Here is a 22434-nt window from a genome sequence, read left to right as displayed (position 1 = left end):
GAAGCCACATCTGTCTGGCAACCTATATATACCTATATATTTCTATATATATCTGATACAGTTCATGTAAAATACATATCTATACCTATATATCTAAGGAATAGATATATATGTAAATGTATATAAAGTATATATATATATATATATATATATATATATATATATAAAGAATAAAAAGGACATATGCTTTGTGAAGAACATTGGAATGTGAAATATTAATTTAGAGCTCTTGAATATGCATGGTCGGGTTAGCTAGCGAGTATGGGTGTAAGTTTTTCTTTGCTGTGTTTGCACTCCATTGAAGTCCATGTGAAGTGTCTATGTAATTTTTTTGCGAGTGTCAGGTTTACACTGGCGCGATAACTTTTAACTTGTAATAAGAGCACAACCCAACACATGCAAAAAGCCTGCGTCTAGCGAAGTTAACAGGCAAGCGGGAGCACTAAATAGCTCTCAACCCGTAATCTTGCACTATATAAGGTGTCATTCTTTGATGATTATTTTTATTAAGACTCGTGTTTGAGTTTCTATGCCGTTTCATCGCTTACATTAATACAATTTGTAGTAAATTATTAAAAAAGAATTGAATCTGCAATGCAAAAGTAGAAAAAAAAATAAGATACGCACACTGTTAAAATATTTTTTTTTATTATTAGTAAATAAGGGTTGAATGTAGGCATCAAACAATTTACAAATATATGTACAACATAGTTTAAGTTATATTTAAAAGCTGTAATGTCTATTGTCTTTGGTAAATGTACAGAAATACACATGACAAAGCTGAGGTATATAAAGTCTGAACATTAGCTTCAACCTTGAGTATCAATTATAAATGTGAGAGTATTTATTCACTATATTAACATAAAAAGTTCAGCACAACAATTCAGGGAACAGGTGTGTAGAACAAATGCATTTGATGCTTCCTTATTGTTTTTAACCTAAATATTTACAGCAATAAGTCCTCTTTCCACAATTTGCACAGACGTGATCATAAGTTACACATCTAATTTTGACAAAATGAATAATACAAGCAGATACTTTATAGCCTTACTAAAAATGATCCATTTAATTTTTAAGAGCTTGGAATATAATTAAAAAGCCTTACTGGTTCTACAAAGAAATATGTTTTGTAGATAAGGTCAGACTTGGGCTGAGAAAGGCTAACCAGATCATTAGAAACTTTTTAGATATATTAGTAGAACAAAATAGAAAAAAAGTTGAAACTGTGGATGTTTTCTATACAGATTAGACATATGTGAAAGGTAATAATATTAGATATCCTATGCAAATATTTATTTACTGTGGTGATAGGGAATACCCCTATGGTACACTTATTTAAATATATTATGTAATAAAGACCAGAAGATTAATGAAAATTCTTTTTTAACAGAAAGGGTATTAGGTTCCTGAAATTCCATTTTAGTGGCTACAAACTAACCTAACAAACTAAAAAACACCTTGAAGAGACATAAAGCTAAAATTAAGATGCATTATTTATTAAAGGGACAAACAACAATTTGGGATAGAGACAATGAGGCCTATCTATCAAGCTCTGAAAGGAGCTTGACGGCCCGTGTTTCTGGCGAGTCTTTAGACTCGCCAGAAACAGTAGTTATGAAGCAGCGGTCACAAAGACCGCTGCTCCATAACCCTGTCCGCCTGCTCTGATTGACACCCCCCTGCTGGTGGCTGATTGGCCACAAGTCTGCAGGGGGCGGCGTTGCACCAGCAGCTCTTGTGAGCTGGTGGTGCAATGCTGAATATGGAGAGTGTATTGCTCTCCGTATTCAGCGAGGTCTGGCGGACCTGATCCGCACTGTCAGATCAGGTCCGCCAGACCTTGTTAAATAGAGGCCAATATGTACTTTAATTACTTTACCTGCAAATTTATACTGCAGTGCCTCACCATTAACCCTTTCTTTATAGTTTCTGAATTGTAAAGCTCTAACTCCCCCACACATTTCCTTCCCTGGCTGTATCTATATTTATTGTTGTTTTGGTAAAATGCAAAAGTGCATAGGGATTATCTGCTGGAGCATGCATAGAAGCTGTGAAATACAATGCCTGTGTCTAAACACTGATAGGGGGGTAGAGTTGGCCACTCCAGGCAGCTTAGCTATGTATTTCATTTTGCTTATTTTTTAAAATTATTTTAAAATACTTGCCAGCAATTTGTTTTTTAAAAAATATGCAAATTATTTTTTAATTAATTAGCCCTTTTAGGATATGCACAGATCTCAACCTGTTTTATGTCTGTTTAAATCTCAGTTTTTGTCCACAAGTTCATCTCTTTATTTCTATGACATTACTTCACATAGTTGACTCACGGAGCCCATTTTTACTACTCACATTTTTTAACTGTCACAAACAATAAATCTCAGTTTAAAAGGTAAGGACAATGCTGTATAACAATTCAAGAATTATTTACACTTCTGATTCTTCTGAGCTGTAAAAAACTACAGTATGTGTCTATGTCCTCTTTTTGTTTTTATGGCAAGTGAAACTTTTTGTGTGTAGAATGGTCGCTTTCCATTGAAAAGGTGTGGTGTGTCCTTTTAATTACCACTTCTCAGGTCTTATATAATCAAATATCAGTTGTAAATAAACATGCATTTCCTTATTTTTTTCAATATACATTTAAACAGCATTAACTATTTATTTTGCAATATTTAAAGGGACAGTCAACACCAGAATGTTTGTTGTTTTAAAAGATAGATAATCCCTTTATTACCCATTCCCCAGTTTTACATAACCAACACAGTTATAATACATGTTTTACCTCTGTGATTACCTTGTATCTAAGCCTCTACAGACTGCCCCCTTATTTCAGTTCTTTTGACAGACTTACAGTTTAGCCAATCAGTGCTCACTCCTCAGTAAATTTATGTGCATGAGCTCAATGTTATCTATATGAAACACATGAACTAATGCCCTCTAGTGGTGAAAAACGGTCAAAATGCATTTAGATTAGAGGCGCCTTCAAGGTCTAAGAAATTTGCATATGAACCTCCTAGGTTTAGCTTTCAACTAAGAATACCAAGAGAACAAAGCAAAATTGATGATAAAAGTAAATTGGAAAGTTGTTTAAAATTACATACACTATCTGAATCATGAAAGTTTTTTTTGGACTTGACTGTCCCTTTAATTGCTTCCTAATTGCTTATGCAAATTGGATTTTATTTTGTTTATAATATCCCTTTAAGTGGCTATAAAGTGTCACTTCTTATTAATTTCACTTGACCAAATCAGTAACGCAAGACAGCATGAAGTGGAGTGTAAAGATGTGTCCAGCCAGGCTGTTACACTTCAGAGCCAAAGCATAAACTCAGGTTCTACCTGTACTAATGACTAATCAGACAGTCTATTTAAGACAGTTTTAAAGGGACATGAAACCCAATTTTTTTCATTTATGATTCAGATAGAGCATACATTTGCTAACAATTTTCCAATTTACTTCTATTATAAATTGTGCTTCATTTTCTTCATATCCTTTCTTGAAGGAGCAGCAAAGCACAACTGGGAGATAGTTGAGCAAATAAACTAGCCAATCACAAGAAGCATTTATGCGCAGCCACAAATCAGCAACTAGCTCCCAGATCCTTAATCTACCTAGGTGTACTTTTTAACAAAGGAAACCTAGAGAACAAAGCAAAATAGTTAAAAGAAGTAAATTGGAAATTTGTTAAAAAGTGTGTGCTCTATCTCAATCACAAAATAATTTTTGGGGGTTTCATGTCCCTTTAAGAATTGGACTTAAGGGATAATAAACATTAAATAAATTATAGATAGAATGATGTATTCAAAGAAAAGATTCATCTGAGAATAACATGTAAATGTATTTTTTTAAAGTTTCATTAGCTGTTTAAATATTGACAAACTAAGTGTAAAGTTTTAGTGTCTATAAAACAATGGGAGCTGCCATGTTGTAACTTAGGTTACCTTATCTGCTGTGGCCAATTAGGGGCAGTTGTTAATAGGTCACTAGAGTGTGCAGCCAATGGCTGTGTGGAACGTAACAGTGTTCTGCACTTCCATTTCTAACAGGAACTGAAAAGCTCACAATTTCAGAATAGAATTACAGGAAAAAGGGGACAGAATAAATAATGAAAGTATATTGCAGATTTTTTTTAATAAATACGAATGATAATTTTTTGTTACCATATCAAAGTGTTTAATGTCCCTTTAAGAAAAGCAAATATGTAAATACTGCTTAAATATAAATAACATATTGATACAGTAATTAACCAAATAAGCTTCCAGTTATATTCACTGTAAAATAACTTATGATTTGTGTTTTACTTCCAACTCTCTATGTTTTATACAGTTTAACTATAGAACAATATAACCATAAAAGTGAATGAAGGTAGCATGTACTAGGGTGCTTGGACAATAACAGATCACAGCAATGATTTACAAACTTTATGGAGTACATAAAAATGCACTCAATGATTTACTCACAAACCATCGTTAGACTCCGGAACTGGCCAACAATGTATGAAACCACTACTTTTATATATCTGAGTAAGCAAAGAACCTACTGCATATTTGTTTTAAAACTGAACAGTTAAGGTCAATAACAATACAGGCATGAAAACCAATGAACATTCTAATGTTTATTTTATATTTAGAAGAATAAGAGTAAACTATTTACAATTTGCATTTTCCCCATGTTATTATTTTGGGTTATAATAAACAGGGATTGAGTGGAGCACCTTCATGGGACATAGAGCACTTGAGCCTTTACATCACACTAGTGTTAGTTTTTATGAATTATAACATTGTATTTCTCTGGTGAGGATATCCTATAAGGGCATTTTGGGAACTATTTGATACAATTTTGGGTTGGCACAGTAAGTAAAGTATTTTAGATAACAAAAAGTTCAATAATCCCTTAGGCATATTTAACACAAATAAAAAACAATAAATGCTTTATTACAAATGCAACACATGATATTATAGTAGGTTATTTATTAATACAATTAGAGTCAAATATAAAACCAGTGCAAAGTTTCTTTGAATGGAATGTGCTGATCCATTACACGTTTCCGCATCTGAAAACGTAATTCTTCCTTCCACTGCAGGATAAACTCTGGTCATTTTGTTAATGTAACTGCTAACTACTGCCACATCAGAATCACCTAGGTAAAATAACAATGACAATATAGGTTAAAAATGATGTTCTGTAGTGTAGATCATGTGCTTCACGGTCAGCAATGTATTCCAATACCTCCTATGGTACTTTACTAGTACTTTACTAGTACTTTACTTTGTCTTGTAAAGTAACTTTTTTTACTTTACAAGACAAACTATATACTCCTTTTCCAGTTGTAATGTTTGACAAACTGACAGATATATATCAGCTAATTTAAACATTGTTTTAACAGATGTTATATGTTTAATGCATAATGTTTGTAAACTACCAAAATATTGGGTAGCTGTATACATGACAGAGGATTTTTTTCCCGTATGGCAAAATAATATACTTTTTTGAAGGTTTTTGTTATATATATTTACCCTTTGGTATAACTACTGTCTGAAAATGATATAGGACAACAAACAGTTAATTACAAAAGCAAATAGCATCCTTCACAGGTGTTTAAAAGTAGATATGATCATTTGGAAGTTTTGGAAACCTCCAAGTCTGGCCGCTTGTGCTTTTCGACTATTTTTCGGGACCAAATGTATTATTGTGAAACCACAACACACTTAGATCTGTGCATATTCAGATCCTAGTGTGTTGCAGTTTCACAAAAATATATTTAAACAGAGGGTGGAGAAGCGTTCGGCCACTGTAAGAGACAACCATAGAATCCCTAAGCTGAAGAGCAAGGACTCCTTACCGTCTAACTGGTATCCATATGAAAACTGCCCACCACCTTATGTAATTTTGTATTCACTGTTTTTAAAATCTTTATTGTTTTAAAATAAATGTGGTTAACAAGGAATTAAGTTATATGGAGCAATTGATTTCTGGCTGATACATCTCTAAAAACCATTGTTGATGCTAAGAGCTGAGTCATATGGTCATAGGAACAAGTTTATATTAATAAGTTGACTGTATTACACTTTTGTTTGTCTCTCTTTTTCCTTTTTGGTGCCGTGGAAATTATCCGTACACTGACGTGGAAGAAAATTATTACTAGAGGGCAGCATTCCCCATCCACATTGCTACTCTACATCCTTTTAAAAGTGCACAGAGTATTGCTGGTTTTGTTTGGAAAATTATATACTTTATTATATTCCAGTATAAAGTAAAGTTCAGCTTGGTGAGCCAATCAGGAACAGCAATTGTGCATATTGCCAGCGGCCCATGAGACAGTTGGGATTAAAAAAATATAAGTGTCACTAAACTTTAAAACAGCACAAACAAAAACGTACCCCTTCCATTTTTGTGCAGAAATTACAAGTAGTCGCTTAACCTCCTTGTATCTTACAATAATTTCATGAGTAGCGTACATAGTGCTAGAGAAAGCAAAGTGTCTACCAAAAGGCACAAAAAATGTAAAAACCATTTCAACCCCAAATGCTAATCCAGTCATATGCAAATAAAACCCTCTCCTATTAACACCATAACTATCACAACCCCCAAAGAAACCCCCCACCGCTTTTAAACCCCTAACTGCCAATAATATCTTACTCTTAACACCCTATACACCACATCTCTTAATAAAGAAAAAAAACAACACTTTTCTATTAAAGACCCATTAAACCACTAGATCCCACCTCTAAAAATTCCCCCACTATTAATCTTCAACCTGCTAATCACTGCTTACAATGGACTCTCTCACATAAGATGACGCCTAACTTAATCCCCCCCAGTCTAAATTGAACATAATAGCCCCTACCGCAGACCTCCCTTATAAAAGACTTCCCCACCAAAGCTGATACCTACCCTAAGACTCGCCCACCTAACCTAACATCCTCGGAAACTACACCCCGAAAGAAGCACCCCACATCTAAACTCACCCTCATCTAAGACCCCCTAAACACCTACGTTTTTTGGAAAAAAATATATTATTAAAAAAATGTTACGTTGAAACCAAAAAGTTACTAAAAAAGATCTAAAATCTTCTTACTGTCCTTACATTCTACCTCTTACAGCCTATAGAAATTTTCAAATCAGACAATAGGATTAATGCACATAGAATGCAAACTATATCTACTGGCTGATTTTCCTTTTCAAATCAATCAAAAGGATCAATGACTAATTCTAATGAGTAATTTGAAATAAATCAGCTAATATGAATAGAAATGGCCAAAACTGCTGTATAAAATGCTAGAAAAAAGTGAGAACGCAGGCAAGCTTAGTAAAAAAAGTGCTGCTCTGGATTAAGACTTTGTATTTTGGTGCTTGGTTGTTCATGTAGGGATCCATTTAGGTGGTGGGTGGTGATTTACAGTTAGAACGTCTGTAGCAACGAGGGTTTTTAACAAGGAGGTCTGGCTATTAAGGGGTTAATAGCAGGAAGATTTTTTAATAATAGGGGTTTAGAAGTTATGATAATAAAGGGGTCTGTGTTGGGGTTGTGGTGTCAGTATCAAATTAAGTGATACTGATTAGTCAAGGCTATCCAAAATAACTCCTAATAGTTTCCTTTTTAATAGAAATGTGCCCGACTCTCTAAAGCTCTCTGGGCTGGTGAGATTCTATAAGAATGCTGGTCAGTACTTCTATTTCCCTGGTGGAATTCTATAAAGCCACTTTTTACCCTGAAAACATAGGGTCTCATTAAGGGGCATATACGGCATTTGCATATGGGAAAGAGATACAAACATTACAAAAGTGCACAATGAAAATTGTTATAAGTATGGTTTTCTATGGTTTTTTTGCACACCCAGTGTACTTAAAGGGACAGTTTACTCAAAAATTTTCTCCCCTTTAATTTGTTCCCAATGATCCACTTTACATGCTGGAGTGTATTAAATTGTTTACAAGTAGCTCCTTTACCCTTATATTGGCATTTGAAATTGTTAATTTAGCATGTGGTATCCCCACCTATTCTGAAAGTTTGTGGCCGCGCGTACCAGCTATAGATAAGCTTTGTAAACACAGCCAGCAGAAGAAATTACACTCCCAGTGCGATATAGCAGAGATAAGGTAATACAATGTTGATTTTCCATTGTTCTCTCAAAGTATTGGTGATTGTTTTAAGGACAGATATAAGATAAAGAAGCAGGTATATGTGCACAATGTGATACAGTAATGAAATCTGATTATACCTACATTTTATTAGGTTGTGGCTTCAAAGCACAAAATCAGAGCTTTAATATACACAAATAAACCTTAAAAAGCTAATTTTCATACATTTTTTACTCTGCAGTTGGTAAAAAAAGCAATTGTAAACACATTAAGGGAAAAACTATTTTACAGTATACTGTCCCTTTAAATAAGTACAAAATACAGAGGGGATTTTTTTTTTTTTAAATGGGGTGAACATGGGTATTCCATGGGTGTATATGAAATTGTCTCTCAAATCACAGTGTAATTCTCTAAACATTTATGCCCTACAGATTTCACAGTTTTTTTCTCAAATTAAAAACACTAATTACGCTGTAAGGAAAACTTACGCATACAAAAATAACAGCTAATTTAAGGTACATGGCACTGAAAACAGCATCATTTGATTTGTATTAGGCGTGATATTAAAGTTAAAACATACGCTGGGTTCTCCCTGTGTACTTAGTCTTCCATTGCAAACTTTTACATAGCAGAGAGTCTCTTGTTATTTCTATGGGAGGCAGCTCACCACTCGCAGGGACTAGTAATGCATAATGAAATAACTTTGAATGTATTTTCATTATTTATTTTGCCCCTTTTCATTTATGTAAGACCTGAAAATTGAGCAGTTTCTAATTCTCAAAACTTGAAATGCAGAGTGCTGACTTCTCAAGGCTAACCCTGCTATCCCTAATTGGATTTATCAGATAACAACTGCAAAACAATTCATTTTATACCAGTGGCTAGCATTGTTGTTTATGGACTAAAGTTCACATTGGCTTCTTCAAATAAGGTAGCAAATTGTGGGTGGAGTTTGCAACTGAGAAATGATTGCAGTAAAAAGGATGTTAATTATTTTTCAAAAGACTTGGCTGGTATGTTATTCTTTAGCAACACAACACAAATGTCTTTTAATTACAAGGGCCTAGATTTAGAGTTGGGCGGTAGCCGTGAAAACCAGCGTTAGAGACTCCTAACGCTGGTTTTGTGCTACCGCCGGTATTTAGAGTCAGTCATTAAAGGGTCTAACGCTCACTTTCCAGCCGCGACTTTTCCATACCGCAGATCCCCTTACGTCATTTGCGTATCCTATCTTTTCAATGGGATCTTTCTAACGCCGGTATTTAGAGTTGTGTCTGAAGTGAGCGTTAGAAATCTAATGACAAAACTCCAGCCGCAGAAAAAAGTCAGTAGTTAAGAGCTTTCTGGGCTAACGCCGGTTTATAAAGCTCTTAACTACTGTGCTCTAAAGTACACTAACACCCATAAACTACCTATGTACTCCTAAACCGAGGTCCCCCCACATCGACCGCCACCTACGTTATACTTATGTACCCCTAATCTGCTGCCCCTAACACCGCCGACCCCTATATTATATTTATTAACCCCTAACCTGCCCCCCACAACGTCGCGCCAGCTACCTACAATAATTAACCCCTAATCTGCCGACCGCAAAGCGCCGCCACCTACGTTATCCTTATGTACCCCGAATCTGCTGCCCCTAACACCGCCAACCCCTATATTATATTTATTAACCCCTAATCTGCCCCCCTCAATGTCGCCTCCACCTGCCTACACTTATTAACCCCTAATCTGCCGAGCGGACCGCACCACTACTATAATAAAGTTATTAACCCCTAATCCGCCTCACTCCCGCCTCAATAACCCTATAATAAATAGTATTAACCCCTAATATGCCCTCCCTAACATTGCCGACACCTAACTTCAATTATTAACCCCTAATCTGCCGACCGAATCTCGCCGCTACTATAATAAATGTATTAACCCCTAAAGCTAAGTCTAACCCTAACACTAACACCCCCTAAGTTAAATATAATTTAAATCTAACGAAATAAATTAACTCTTATTAAATAAATTATTCCTATTTAAAGCTAAATACTTACCTGTAAAATAAACCCTAATATAGCTACAATATAAATTATAATTATATTATAGCTATTTTAGGATTTATATTTATTTTACAGGTAACTTTGTATTTATTTTAACCAGGTACAATAGCTATTAAATAGTTAAGAACTATTTAATAGCTAAAATAGTTAAAATAATTACAAAATTACCTGTAAAATAAATCCTAACCTAAGTTACAATTAAACCTAACACTACACTATCAATAAATAAATTAAATAAAATACCTCCAATTACCTACAATTAAACCTAACACTACACTATCAATACATTCATTAAATACAATACCTACAAATAACTACAATTAAATAAACTAACTAAAGTACAAAAAATAAAAAAGAACTAAGTTACAAAAAATAATAAAATATTTACAAACATTAGAAAAATATTACAATAATTTTAAACTAATTACACCTACTCTAAGCCCCCTAATAAAATAACAAAGACCCCCAAAATAAAAAAATGCCCTACCCTATTCTAAATTAAAAAAGTTCAAAGCTCTTTTACCTTACCAGCCCTTAAAAGGACCTTTTGTGGGGCATGCCCCAAAGAATTCAGCTCTTTTGCCTGTAAAAAAACACATACAATACCCCCCCCAGCATTACAACCCACCACCCACATACCCCTAATCTAACCCAAACCACCCTTAAATAAACCTAACACTAAGCCCCTGAAGATCTTCCTACCTTATCTTCACCTCGCCGGGTATCACCGATCGGTCCTGGCTCCAAAATCTTCATCCAACCCAAGCGGGGGATGGCGATCCATAATCCTGCGGCTGAAGAGGTCCAGAAGAGGCTCCAAAGTCTTCATCCTATCCGGGAAGAAGAGGCGATCCAGACCGGCAACCATCTTGATCCAATCGGCATCTTCTATCTTCATCCGATGAGGAACGGCTCCATCGTGAAGACCTCCAGCGCGGATCAATCTTCTTCCTCCGACGTCCAACTGAAGAATGACGGTTCCTTTAAGGGACGTCATCCAAGATGGCATCCCTCGAATTCCGATTGGCTGATAGGATTCTATCAGCCAATCGGAATTAAGGTAGGAAAATTCTGATTGGCTGATGGAATCAGCCAATCAGAATCAAGTTCAATCCGATTGGCTGATCCGATCAGCCAATCAGATTGAGCTCGCATTCTATTGGCTGTTCCGATCAGCCAATAGAATGCGAGCTCAATCTGATTGGCTGATCGGATCAGCCAATCGGAATGAACTTGATTCTGATTGGCTGATTCCATCAGCCAATCAGAATTTTCCTACCTTAATTCCGATTGGCTGATAGAATCCTATCAGCCAATCGGAATTCGAGGGACGCCATCTTGGATGACGTCCCTTAAAGGAACCGTCATTCTTCAGTTGGACGTCAGAGGAAGAAGATTGATCCGCGCTGGAGGTCTTCACGATGGAGCCGTTCCTCATCGGATGAAGATAGAAGATGCCGCTTGGATCAAGATGGTTGCCGGTCTGGATCGCCTCTTCTTCCCGGATAGGATGAAGACTTTGGAGCCTCTTCTGGACCTCTTCAGCCGCAGGATTATGGATTGCCAGCCCCCGCTTGGGTTGGATGAAGATTCCGGAGCCAGGACCGATCGGTGATACCCGGCGAGGTGAAGATAAGGTAGGAAGATCTTCAGGGGCTTAGTGTTAGGTTTATTTAAGGGGGGTTTGGGTTAGATTAGGGGTATGTGGGTGGTGGGTTGTAATGTTGGGGGGGGTATTGTATGTTTTTTTTACAGGCAAAAGAGCTGAATTCTTTGGGGCATGCCCCACAAAAGGTCCTTTTAAGGGCTGGTAAGGTAAAAGAGCTTTGAACTTTTTTAATTTAGAATAGGGCAGGGCATTTTTTTATTTTGGTGGGCTTTGTTATTTTATTAGGGGGCTTAGAGTAGGTGTAATTAGTTTAAAATTGTAATATTTTTCTGATGTTTGTAAATATTTTTTTATTTTTTGTAACTTAGTTCTTTTTTATTTTTTGTAACTTAGTTCTTTTTTATTTTTTGTACTTTAGTTAGTTTATTTCATTGTATTTATTTGTAGATATTGTATTTAATTAATTTATTGATAGTGTAGTGTTAGGTTTAATTGTAGGTATTTTATTTAATTAATTTATTTATAGTGTAGTGTTAGGTTTAATTGTAACTTAGGTTAGGATTTATTTTACAGGTAATTTTGTAATTATTTTAACTATTTTAGCTATTAAATAGTTCTTAACTATTTAATAGCTATTGTACCTGGTTAAAATAAATACTAAGTTACCTGTAAAATAGATATAAATCCTAAAATAGCTATAATATAATTATAATTTATATTGTAGCTATATTAGGGTTTATTTTACAGGTAAGTATTTAGCTTTAAATAGGAATAATTTATTTAATAAGAGTTAATTTATTTCGTTAGATTTAAATTATATTTAACTTAGGGGGGGTGTTAGTGTTAGGGTTAGACTTAGCTTTAGGGGTTAATCCATTTATTACAGTAGCGGCGAGATTCGGTTGGCAGATTAGGGGTTAATAATTGAAGTTAGGTGTCGGTGATGTTAGGGAGGGCAGGGGTTAATACTATTTATTATAGGGTTATTGAGGCGGGAGTGAGGCGGATTAGGGGTTAATAACTTTATTATAGTAGCGGTGCGGTCCGCTCGGCAGATTAGGGGTTAATAAGTGTAGGCAGGTGGAGTCGACGTTGAGGAGGGCAGATTAGGGGTTAATAAATATAATATAGGGGTCGGCGGTGTTAGGGGCAGCAGATTAGGGGTACATAGCTATAATATAGGTGGCGGTGGTGTACGGAGCGGCAGATTAGGGGTTAATAATAATATGCAGGGGTCAGCGATAGCGGGGGCGGCAGAATAGGGGTTAATAAGTGTAAGGTTAGGGGTGTTTAGACTCGGGGTTCATGTTAGAGTGTTAGGTGCAGACGTAGGAAGTGTTTCCCCATAGAAAACAATGGGGCTGCGTTAGGAGCTGAACGCCGCTTTTTTGCAGGTGTTAGGTTTTTTTTCAGCTCAAATGGCCCCATTGTTTTCTATGGGGGAATCGTGCACGAGCAAGTTTTTGAAGCTGGCCGCGTCCGTAAGCACCGCTGGTATCTAGAGTTGCAGTGGCGTTAAATTATGCTCTACGCTCCCTTTTTGGAGCCTAACGCACTGAAAACCCAGCCATTCTGTGAACTCTAAATACCAGCGGTATTTAAAAGGTGCAGGGGGAAAAAGCACGCGTAGCTAACGCACCCCTTTGGCCGCAGAACTCTAAATCTAGGCGAAGGTGTTTAGTGTCCCTTTAAAGTGGCAGTACAGCCAAAATTAAACATGTTATGATTTAGATAGCAAATACAATTTTAAACACCTTTCTAATTTACTTCTATTGTCTAATTTGTTTCATTCTCTTGGTATCCTTTATTAAAACGCATACCTAAGTAGGCTCAGAAGCAACGATGCAGGACTGGGAGCTAGCTGCTGATTGGTAGCTGCACATATATGCCTCTAGGCATTGGCTCACCAAATGCATTCAGCTAGCTCCCAGTAGTGCATTGCTGCTCCTTCAACTAAGGATGCCAAGAAAATGAAGCAAATTTGATAATAGAAGTAAATTGGAAAATTGTTTAAAATTGCATGCTCTGTCTGAATCACAAAAGAAAAAAAAATTCTTATGTCCTTTTATCAATATGATGAGAAATGCTGCAACACGATTGCAATTTAATACAATTTGTCATTTCTACATTTCTTTGCAAATGCTAAGCTTTTCCCCTTCACTGTATAAATACAGAGAGCAGTTTTAGCCCAAACAGACTTACATACTATTATACTCATCTTACTATTGCATATAAACATTTTTTTGTGTGAATAGAAGCTTGTTAAAGGGACAGTAAACAACTTAAACAAGACATTTCCGATGTGTTGCTATAGAATAACACATTATCCAAGTCTTACATTTTTAAAACAAATTAACATCTTTTTTTGAATAGCCAAACTTGGAAAAGCTAATATGGGCCACTGTCATAAAGTTAGTAACAAATTAATTGTTTTGTAGTTGTTATCTGATAAAACCAACTAGGGACAGATAGGTCACAGAGGCCTAGATTTAGAGTTTGGCGGTAGCCGTCAAAACCAGCGTTAGAGGCTCCTAACGCTGGTTTTTACCGCCCGCTGGTATTTGGAGTCAGTCAGGAAAGGGTCTAACGCTCACTTTGCAGCCGCGACTTTTCCATACCGCAGATCCCCCTACGCCATTTGCGTATCCTATCTTTTCAATGGGATCTTTCTAACGCCGGTATTTAGAGTCTTGGCTGAAGTGAGCGTTAGAAATCTAACGACAAAACTCCAACCGCAGAAAAAAGTCAGTAGTTAAGAGCTTTCTGGGCTAACGCCGGTTTATAAAGCTCTTAACTACTGTGCTCTAAAGTACACTAACACCCATAAACTACCTATGTACCCCTAAACCGAGGCCCCCCCACATCGCCGCCACTCTATTAAAATTTTTTAACCCCTAATCTGCCGCTCCGTACACCGCCGCCACCTACGTTATCCCTATGTACCCCTAATCTGCTGCCCCTAATACCGCCGACACCTACATAATATTTATTAACCCCTAATCTGCCACCCCCAATGTCGCCGCCACCTACCTACACTTATTAACCCCTAATCCGCCTCACTCCCGCCTCAATAACCCTATAATAAATAGTATTAACCCCTAATCTGCCCTCCCTAACATCGCCGACACCTAACTTCAAGCATTAACCCCTAATCTGCCGACCGGAGCTCACCGCTACTCTAATAAATTTTTTAACCCCTAAAGCTAATTCTAACCCTAACCCTAACACCCCCCTAAGTTAAATATAATTTTATCTAACGAAATAAATTAACTCTTATTAAATAAATTATTCCTATTTAAAGCTAAATACTTACCTGTAAAATAAACCCTAATATAGCTACAATATAAATTATAATTATATTGTAGCTATTTTAGGATTAATATTTATTTTACAGGCAACTTTGTATTTATTTTAACCAGGTACAATAGCTATTAAATAGTTAATAACTATTTAATAGCTACCTAGTTAAAATAATTACAAAATTACCTGTAAATTAAATCCTAACCTAAGTTACAAATACACCTAACACTACACTATCAATAAATTAATTAAATAAAATACCTACAATTATCTACAATTAAACCTAACACTACACTATCAATAAATTAATTAAATACAATACCTACAAATAAATACAATTAAATAAACTAACTAAAGTACAAAAATAAAAAAGAACTAAGTTACAAAAAATAAAAAAATATTTACAAACATTAGAAAAATATTACAACAATTTTAAACTAATTACACCTACTCTAAGCCCCCTAATAAAATAAAAAAGACCCCCAAAATAAAAAAATGCCCTACCCTATACTAAATTACAAAAGTAATCAGCTCTATTACCTTACCAGCCCTTAAAAGGGCCTTTTGCGGGGGCATGCCCCAAAGAAAACAGCTCTTTTGCCTGTAAAAAAACCCCACAATACCCCCCCCCCACATTACAACCCACCACCCACATACCCCTAATCTAACCCAAACCCCCCTTAAATAAACCTAAGACTAAGCCCCTGAAGATCTCCCTACCTTGTCTTCACCACGCCGGGTTCACCGATCGATCCAGAAGAGCTCCTCCGATGTCTTGATCCAAGCCCAAGCGGGGGGCTGAAGATGTCCATGATCCGACTGAAGTCTTCATCCAAGCGGGAGCTGAAGAGGTCCATGATCGGGCTGAAGTCTTCATCCAAGCGGGAGCTGAAGAGGTCCATGATCGGGCTGAAGTCTTCTATCAAGCGGCATCTTCAAACTTCTTTCTTCCGGATCCATGTTCATCCCGCCGACGCGGAACATCCATCTTCACCGACGACTTCCCGACGAATGACGGTTCCTTTAAGGGACGTCATCCAAGATGACGTCCTTCGAATTCCGATTGGCTGATAGGATTCTATCAGCCAATCGGAATTAAGGTAAGAAAATTCTGATTGGCTGATGGAATCAGCCAATCAGAATCAAGTTCAATCCGATTGGCTGATCCGATCAGCCAATCAGATTGAGCTCGCATTCTATTGGCTGATCGGAACAGCCAATAGAATGCAAGCTCAATCTGATTGGCTGATCGGATCAGCCAATCGGATTGAACTTGATTCTGATTGGCTGATTTTCCTACCTTAATTCCGATTGGCTGATAGAATCCTATCAGCCAATCGGAATTCGAGGGACGCCATCTTGGATGACGTCCCTTAAAGGAACCGTCATTCGTCGGGAAGTCGTCGGTGAAGATGGATGTTCCGCGTCGGCGGGATAAACATGGATCCGGAAGAAAGAAGATTGAAGATGCCGCTTGATAGAAGACTTCAGCCCGATCATGGACCTCTTCAGCTCCCGCTTGGATGAAGATTTCAGCCCGATCATGGACCTCTTCAGCTCCCGCTTGGATGAAGACTTCAGTCGGATCATGGACATCTTCAGCCCCCCGCTTGGGCTTGGATCAAGACATCGGAGGAGCTCTTTTGGATCGATCAGTGAACCCGGCGTGGTGAAGACAAGGTAGGAAGATCTTCAGGGGCTTAGTGTTAGGTTTATTTAAGGGGGGTTTGGGTTAGATTAGGGGTATGTTGGGGGGGGTATTGTATGTTTTTTTTTTTACAGGCAAAAGAGCTGAATTCTTTGGGGCATGCCCCGCAAAGGGCCCTTTTCAGGGCTGGTAAGGTAAAAGAGCTTTTCTATTTTAATTTTAGAATAGGGTAGGGCATTTTTTTATTTTGGGGGTCTTTCTTATTTTATTAGGGGGCTTAGAGTAGGTGTAATTAGTTTAAAATTGTTGTAATATTTTTCTAATGTTTGTAAATATTTTTTATTTTTTGTAACTTAGTTCTTTTTTATTTGTTGTACTTTAGTTAGTTTATTTCATTGTATTTATTTGTAGGTATTGTATTTAATTAATTTATTGATAGTGTAGTGTTAGTTTTAATTGTAGATAATTGTAGGTATTTAATTTAATTTATTTATTGATAGTGTAGTGTTAGGTTTAATTGTAACTTAGGTTAGGATTTATTTTACAGGTAATTTTGTAATTATTTTAACTAGGTAACTATTAAATAGTTATTAACTATTTAATAGCTATTGTACCTGGTTAAAATAAATACAAAGTTGCCTGTAAAATAAATATTAATCCTAAAATAGCTACAATATAATTATAATTTATATTGTAGCTATATTAGGGTTTATTTTACAGGTAAGTATTTAGCTTTAAATAGGAATAATTTATTTAATAAGAGTTAATTTATTTTGTTAGATTTAAATTATATTTAACTTAGGGGGGTGTTAGGGTTAGACTTAGCTTTAGGGGTTAATACATTAGAGTAGCGGTGAGATCCGGTCGGCAGATTAGGGGTTAATTATTGTAGGTAGGTGGAGGCGACGTTGGGGGTGGCAGATTAGGGGTTAATAAATATAATATAGGGGTCGGCGGTGTTAGGGGCAGCAGATTAGGGGTACATAGGGATAACGTAGGTTGCGGCGGTGTACGGAGCAGCAGATTAGGGGTTAATAATAATATGCAGGGGTCAGCGATAGCGGGGGCGGCAGATTAGGGGTTAATAAATATAACATTGGGGTCGGCGGTGTTAGGGGCAGCAGATTAGGAGTACATAGGGATAACGTAGGTTGTGGCGGTGTACGGAGCGGCAGATTAGGGCTTAATAATAATATGCAGGGGTCAGCGATAGCGGGGGCGGCAGATTAGGGGTTAATAAGTGTAAGGTTAGGGGTGTTTAGACTCGGGGTACATGTTAGAGTGTTAGGTGCAGACTTAGGAAGTGTTTCCCCATAGGAAACAATGGGGCTGCGTTAGGAGCTGAACGCTGCTTTTTTGCAGGTGTTAGTTTTTTTTTCAGCTCAAACAGCCCCATTGTTTTCTATGGGGGAATCGTGCACGAGCACGTTTTTGAAGCTGGCCGCGTCCGTAAGCAACGCTGGTATTTAGAGTTGCAGTGGCGGTAAATATGCTCTACGCTCCCTTTTTTGGAGCCTAACGTAGCCCTTCTGTGAACTCTAAATACCAGCAGTATTTAAAAGGTGCGGGGGAAAAAAAGCACGCGTAGCTAACGCACCCCTTTGGCCGCAGAACTCTAAATCTAGCCGCTAGTTAGCCTTGAGTAGTCAGCAGGACTTCTATTAAGTTCTGAGAATTAAAAATGGCTTAATCTTCAAAACACATCAATTACATGAAAAGGGGGCAAAATAATGAAATTATATTGCAAAGCTGTCTCATTACATCTAACAAAACAATTTATATACCAATCTCAAGGTATTTAAACTGCTTGTAGCAGTATCATTCATCTACATTCTATTTAGTATTTGTTATTGCTTTACAATGTGTGTGATACAATTAGTATTAGTTTATAATACATAACTATGTACATACTACTGCACAAAAAAAACTCACCACTATCATGTTTTAGGCTTCCATTTTTCAGCATTGCAAAGCCATCTCCCCCTTCAGCAATATATGAAGGCACAACAATTTTATAGGTGTTGTTCATTTCCACAGGAACATATCTTGGCACACGGCATTCCGTACACATAACTTGTAAACTGACCACTCTTTCTCCAGGACTTTTAGCTATATTAAAGATCACTTTAATTCCTACAAGGACACATCAAACACAAGATTATATTTAGTATTAATAAGAAATAAAACAAAATGTTGAATTTTAAGGCTTTCCAGACTTAGGAGTGAGTTTAGGGTAGGCACTGGGAGTGTTATAGCCACTCTTCAGAATAAGCTCCTCAATAGCTTATAAAGGAAAAGTCAAGGAAAAATGTGTAGTTTGAAGAGGGAGCTATACAGCTAACACATGAGTAAACTATTGTATAACAAGTAAATAATATGAGATGATAAGCTTCAAAAAATCTTCTGTATTTAATACTTTTCTAAAAACAGGTCTAAAAATGAATGTTCATATATCACAGTATGTTTATAAAAAGGGACGTCTCCCTAAAAGACAAGTTAATAAATCTAATATAAAGCGCAATAAAAATACATTTAGATAAAACATTTAAATAAAACAAAATGTAAATACTGCGTTCAGAAGTCTGCCAAGTGAAAAAACCTTCTATGACTCAGTTTGAGGAAAAGTTATTTGTGATTCCACAAAATAAAGCTCAGTTCTAAATAGAGTTAGAGTACTAACATTTAAAGCTCAGTTCTAAATAGAGTTAGAGTACTAACATTTAAAGCTCAGTTCTAAATAGAGTTAGAGTACTAACAGTTAAAGCTCAGTTCTAAATAGAGTTAGAGTACTAACATTTAAAGCTCAGTTCTAAATAGAGTTAGAGTACTAACATTTAAAGCTCAGTTCTAAATAGAGTTAGAGTACTAACATTTAAAGCTCAGTTCTAAATAGAGTTAGAGTACTAACATTTAAAGCTCAGTTCTAAATAGAGTTAGAGTACTAACATTTAAAGCTCAGTTGTAAATAGAGTTAGAGTACTAACATTTAAAGCTTAGTTCTAAATAGAGTTAGAGTACTAACATTTAAAGCTCAGTTCTAAATAGAGTTAGAGTACTAACATTTAAAGCTCAGTTCTAAATAGAGTTAGAGTACTAACATTTAAAGCTCAGTTCTAAATAGAGTTAGAGTACTAACATTTAAAGCTCAGTTCTAAATAGAGTTAGAGTACTAACAGTTAAAGCTCAGTTCTAAATAAAGTTAGAGTACTAACATTTAAAGCTTAGTTCTAAATAGAGTTAAAGTACTAACATTTAAAGCTTAGTTCTAAATAGAGTTAGAGTACTAACATTTAAAGCTTAGTTCTAAATAGAGTTAGAGTACTAACAGTTAAAGCTCAGTTCTAAATAGAGTTAGAGTACTAACAGTTAAAGCTCAGTTCTAAATAGAGTTAGAGTACTAACAGTTAAAGCTTAGTTCTAAATAGAGTTAGAGTACTAACAGTTAAAGCTCAGTTCTAAATAGAGTTAGAGTACTAACAGTTAAAGCTTAGTTCTAAATAGAGTTAGAGTACTAACAGTTAAAGCTTAGTTCTAAATAGAGTTAGAGTACTAACAGTTAAAGCTCAGTTCTAAATAGAGTTAGAGTACTACTCTAACTCTATTTGGAACTGAGCTTTAACTGTATGGAACAGTGATATGAAATAGTGACACTGTACCCTATTATATTATACAAGGTGCAATGTAATTTGTAAAAGATACACAGAAATATACAAAGTATGAACCTAAGTTATTAAAAGTAACACAGAAACTTTCAAAGCAATGTGTAAAGTCACTGCTAGATCAAAATTTAAATGTTTTAAAATATGAGAAAGTGCAAAGCTTAAAGGGATACTAAACCCATATTTTTTTCTTTAATGATTCAGATAGAGCATGCAATTTTAAGCAACTTTCTAATTTACTCCTATTATCAATTTTCCTTCGTTATCTTGCTATCTTTATTTAAAAAGCAGGAATGTAAAGCATAGGAGCCGACCCATTTTTGGTTCAGAACCTGGGTTATCTTTGCTTATAGGTGGCTAACCATGGTGCTGAACCTAAAATGGGCTGGCTCCTTATCTTTACATTCCTGCTTTTTAAATAAAGATATAAAGAGAACAAAGAAAATGTGATAATAGGAGTAAATTAGAAAGTTGCTTAAAAGTGCATGCTCTATCTGAATCATTAAAGAAAAAAATGTGGTTTAGTATCTCTTTAAATCCAATAATACTGAAAGGACACAATCTGACATATATAGTATTATAAAATATAAAAGCACAAAGTGTAACAAAACTCTCATAGCATGCAGTGCTATATCGCACTGGGCTTGTCTCTGCTTCACATACATAAATAAGAGAGATCTCGCAGTGCTGGGAAATAAAATAAGGTTTCATGTCCAGGTTGTTTATAAGTTTTTGCTTTTCATCTGGAATATAATTGACCTGTGTCTGCACCATGTCAGTTAATGTGGGGGGTCTGAAACTCAGTTTTGGAAGAATATAGTATAAAGTTCAGTGCATATGTTTGCTAGCATTATAGGTTTATATTAACCAGGTTTATGTTAGGTCCTCAGTAAAACAAAGCTATTACAGAAGAGTTCTACAATTAATCTTGTATTGTGACAGAGGAAATTCCAAGGTACATTCCTAGCATTCTTTGTAAAACTTTGTAATATTTCCTAAGTTCATACTACAATGGAGACATATTGGCATATTTATCAAGCTTGAGGCCCCAGAAGTTATCAAGAAGTTATGAAGCAGCGCTCTAAATACCACTGGTCCATAACTTGTCCGCCTGCTCTGAGGCCGCGGACAGAAATCAACCCGATCAAATTAGATTGGGTTGATTGACACCCCCCGCAAATCTGCAGGGGGCGGCATTGCACCAGCAGTTCACAAGAACTGCTGGTGCAGTGATAAATGCCGACAGAGTATGCTGCCGGCATTTAGCGATGGGCAGCGGCCATGATACGCTACTTCGTATCATGTCCGCTCGCACATTGTTAAATATGCCCCATAATATTCAAGTACTAGTTTTATAAAAGGAATTAAATCAAAAATGGAAAGAGAATGATAAAGTAAAACTTCCCTTTTATTGTAAGATTGTTAAAGGGACATTAAACACTTTGAGATGGTGATATAAAATGATAGATTGTATATATAAAAAAAACTCTGCAATATACTTTCATTATTAATTTTGTCCCCTTTTCCTGTAATTCCATTCTGAAATTGTGAGCTTTTCAGTTCCTGTTAGAAATGGAAGTTCAGAACACTGTTATATTCCACACAGCCATTGGCTGCACACTCTAGTGACCTATTTACAACTGTCCCTAATTGGCCACAGCAGAGATGGTAACATAGGTTACAACATGGAAGCTCCCATTGTTTTATAGACACTAAAACTTTATTCTTATTTTGTCAATATTTAAAGAGCTAATGAAATTTAAAACAATGCATCTACATGTTATTCTCAGACTAATCTTTTCTTTGAATGCATCATTCTATCTAGCTTTTATTTAGTGTTTAATGTCCCTTTAAAACAGCAAAAGACTCATGAACAGCCTAACCAAAAACATCCCAGTGGAGGATTCAGCCTTTCTACTTCTTGCAGTAAGTGTAAACGTCTAACAGCGCCCTTCATCTCTTCTCTTCCTGCCACATATACCTGGGGTTGCCATATTGCTGCTTTAAGGAGGACATATGAAAAATACATATGTCAGGGTTCTTATAATAGAACATTCCCTTAAAGCGGCAATTTGGCAACCAAATGTTTT

General features: G+C 36.1%; 1 protein-coding gene across 1 annotated transcript in view; it reads right to left on the bottom strand.

Moving 5' to 3' along the window:
* Positions 1–626: 626 nt before the first annotated feature.
* Positions 627–22434, bottom strand: part of NT5E (5'-nucleotidase ecto) — a 218406-nt gene continuing 196598 nt past the window's right edge. Inside the window, exons 8-9 of the mRNA XM_053710491.1 lie at positions 18618–18818; positions 627–5138 (exon numbers count right to left, since the gene is read on the bottom strand). Coding sequence (XP_053566466.1) covers positions 4954–5138; positions 18618–18818 — 386 coding nt within the window. The 3' untranslated portion in view covers positions 627–4953. The remainder of the gene's footprint in view (positions 5139–18617; positions 18819–22434) is intronic.

This window comes from Bombina bombina, chromosome 4, assembly GCF_027579735.1.
Source record: "Bombina bombina isolate aBomBom1 chromosome 4, aBomBom1.pri, whole genome shotgun sequence".
Lineage (NCBI taxonomy): Eukaryota > Metazoa > Chordata > Amphibia > Anura > Bombinatoridae > Bombina > Bombina bombina.
This window is presented reverse-complemented; position numbering and strand designations above follow the sequence as displayed.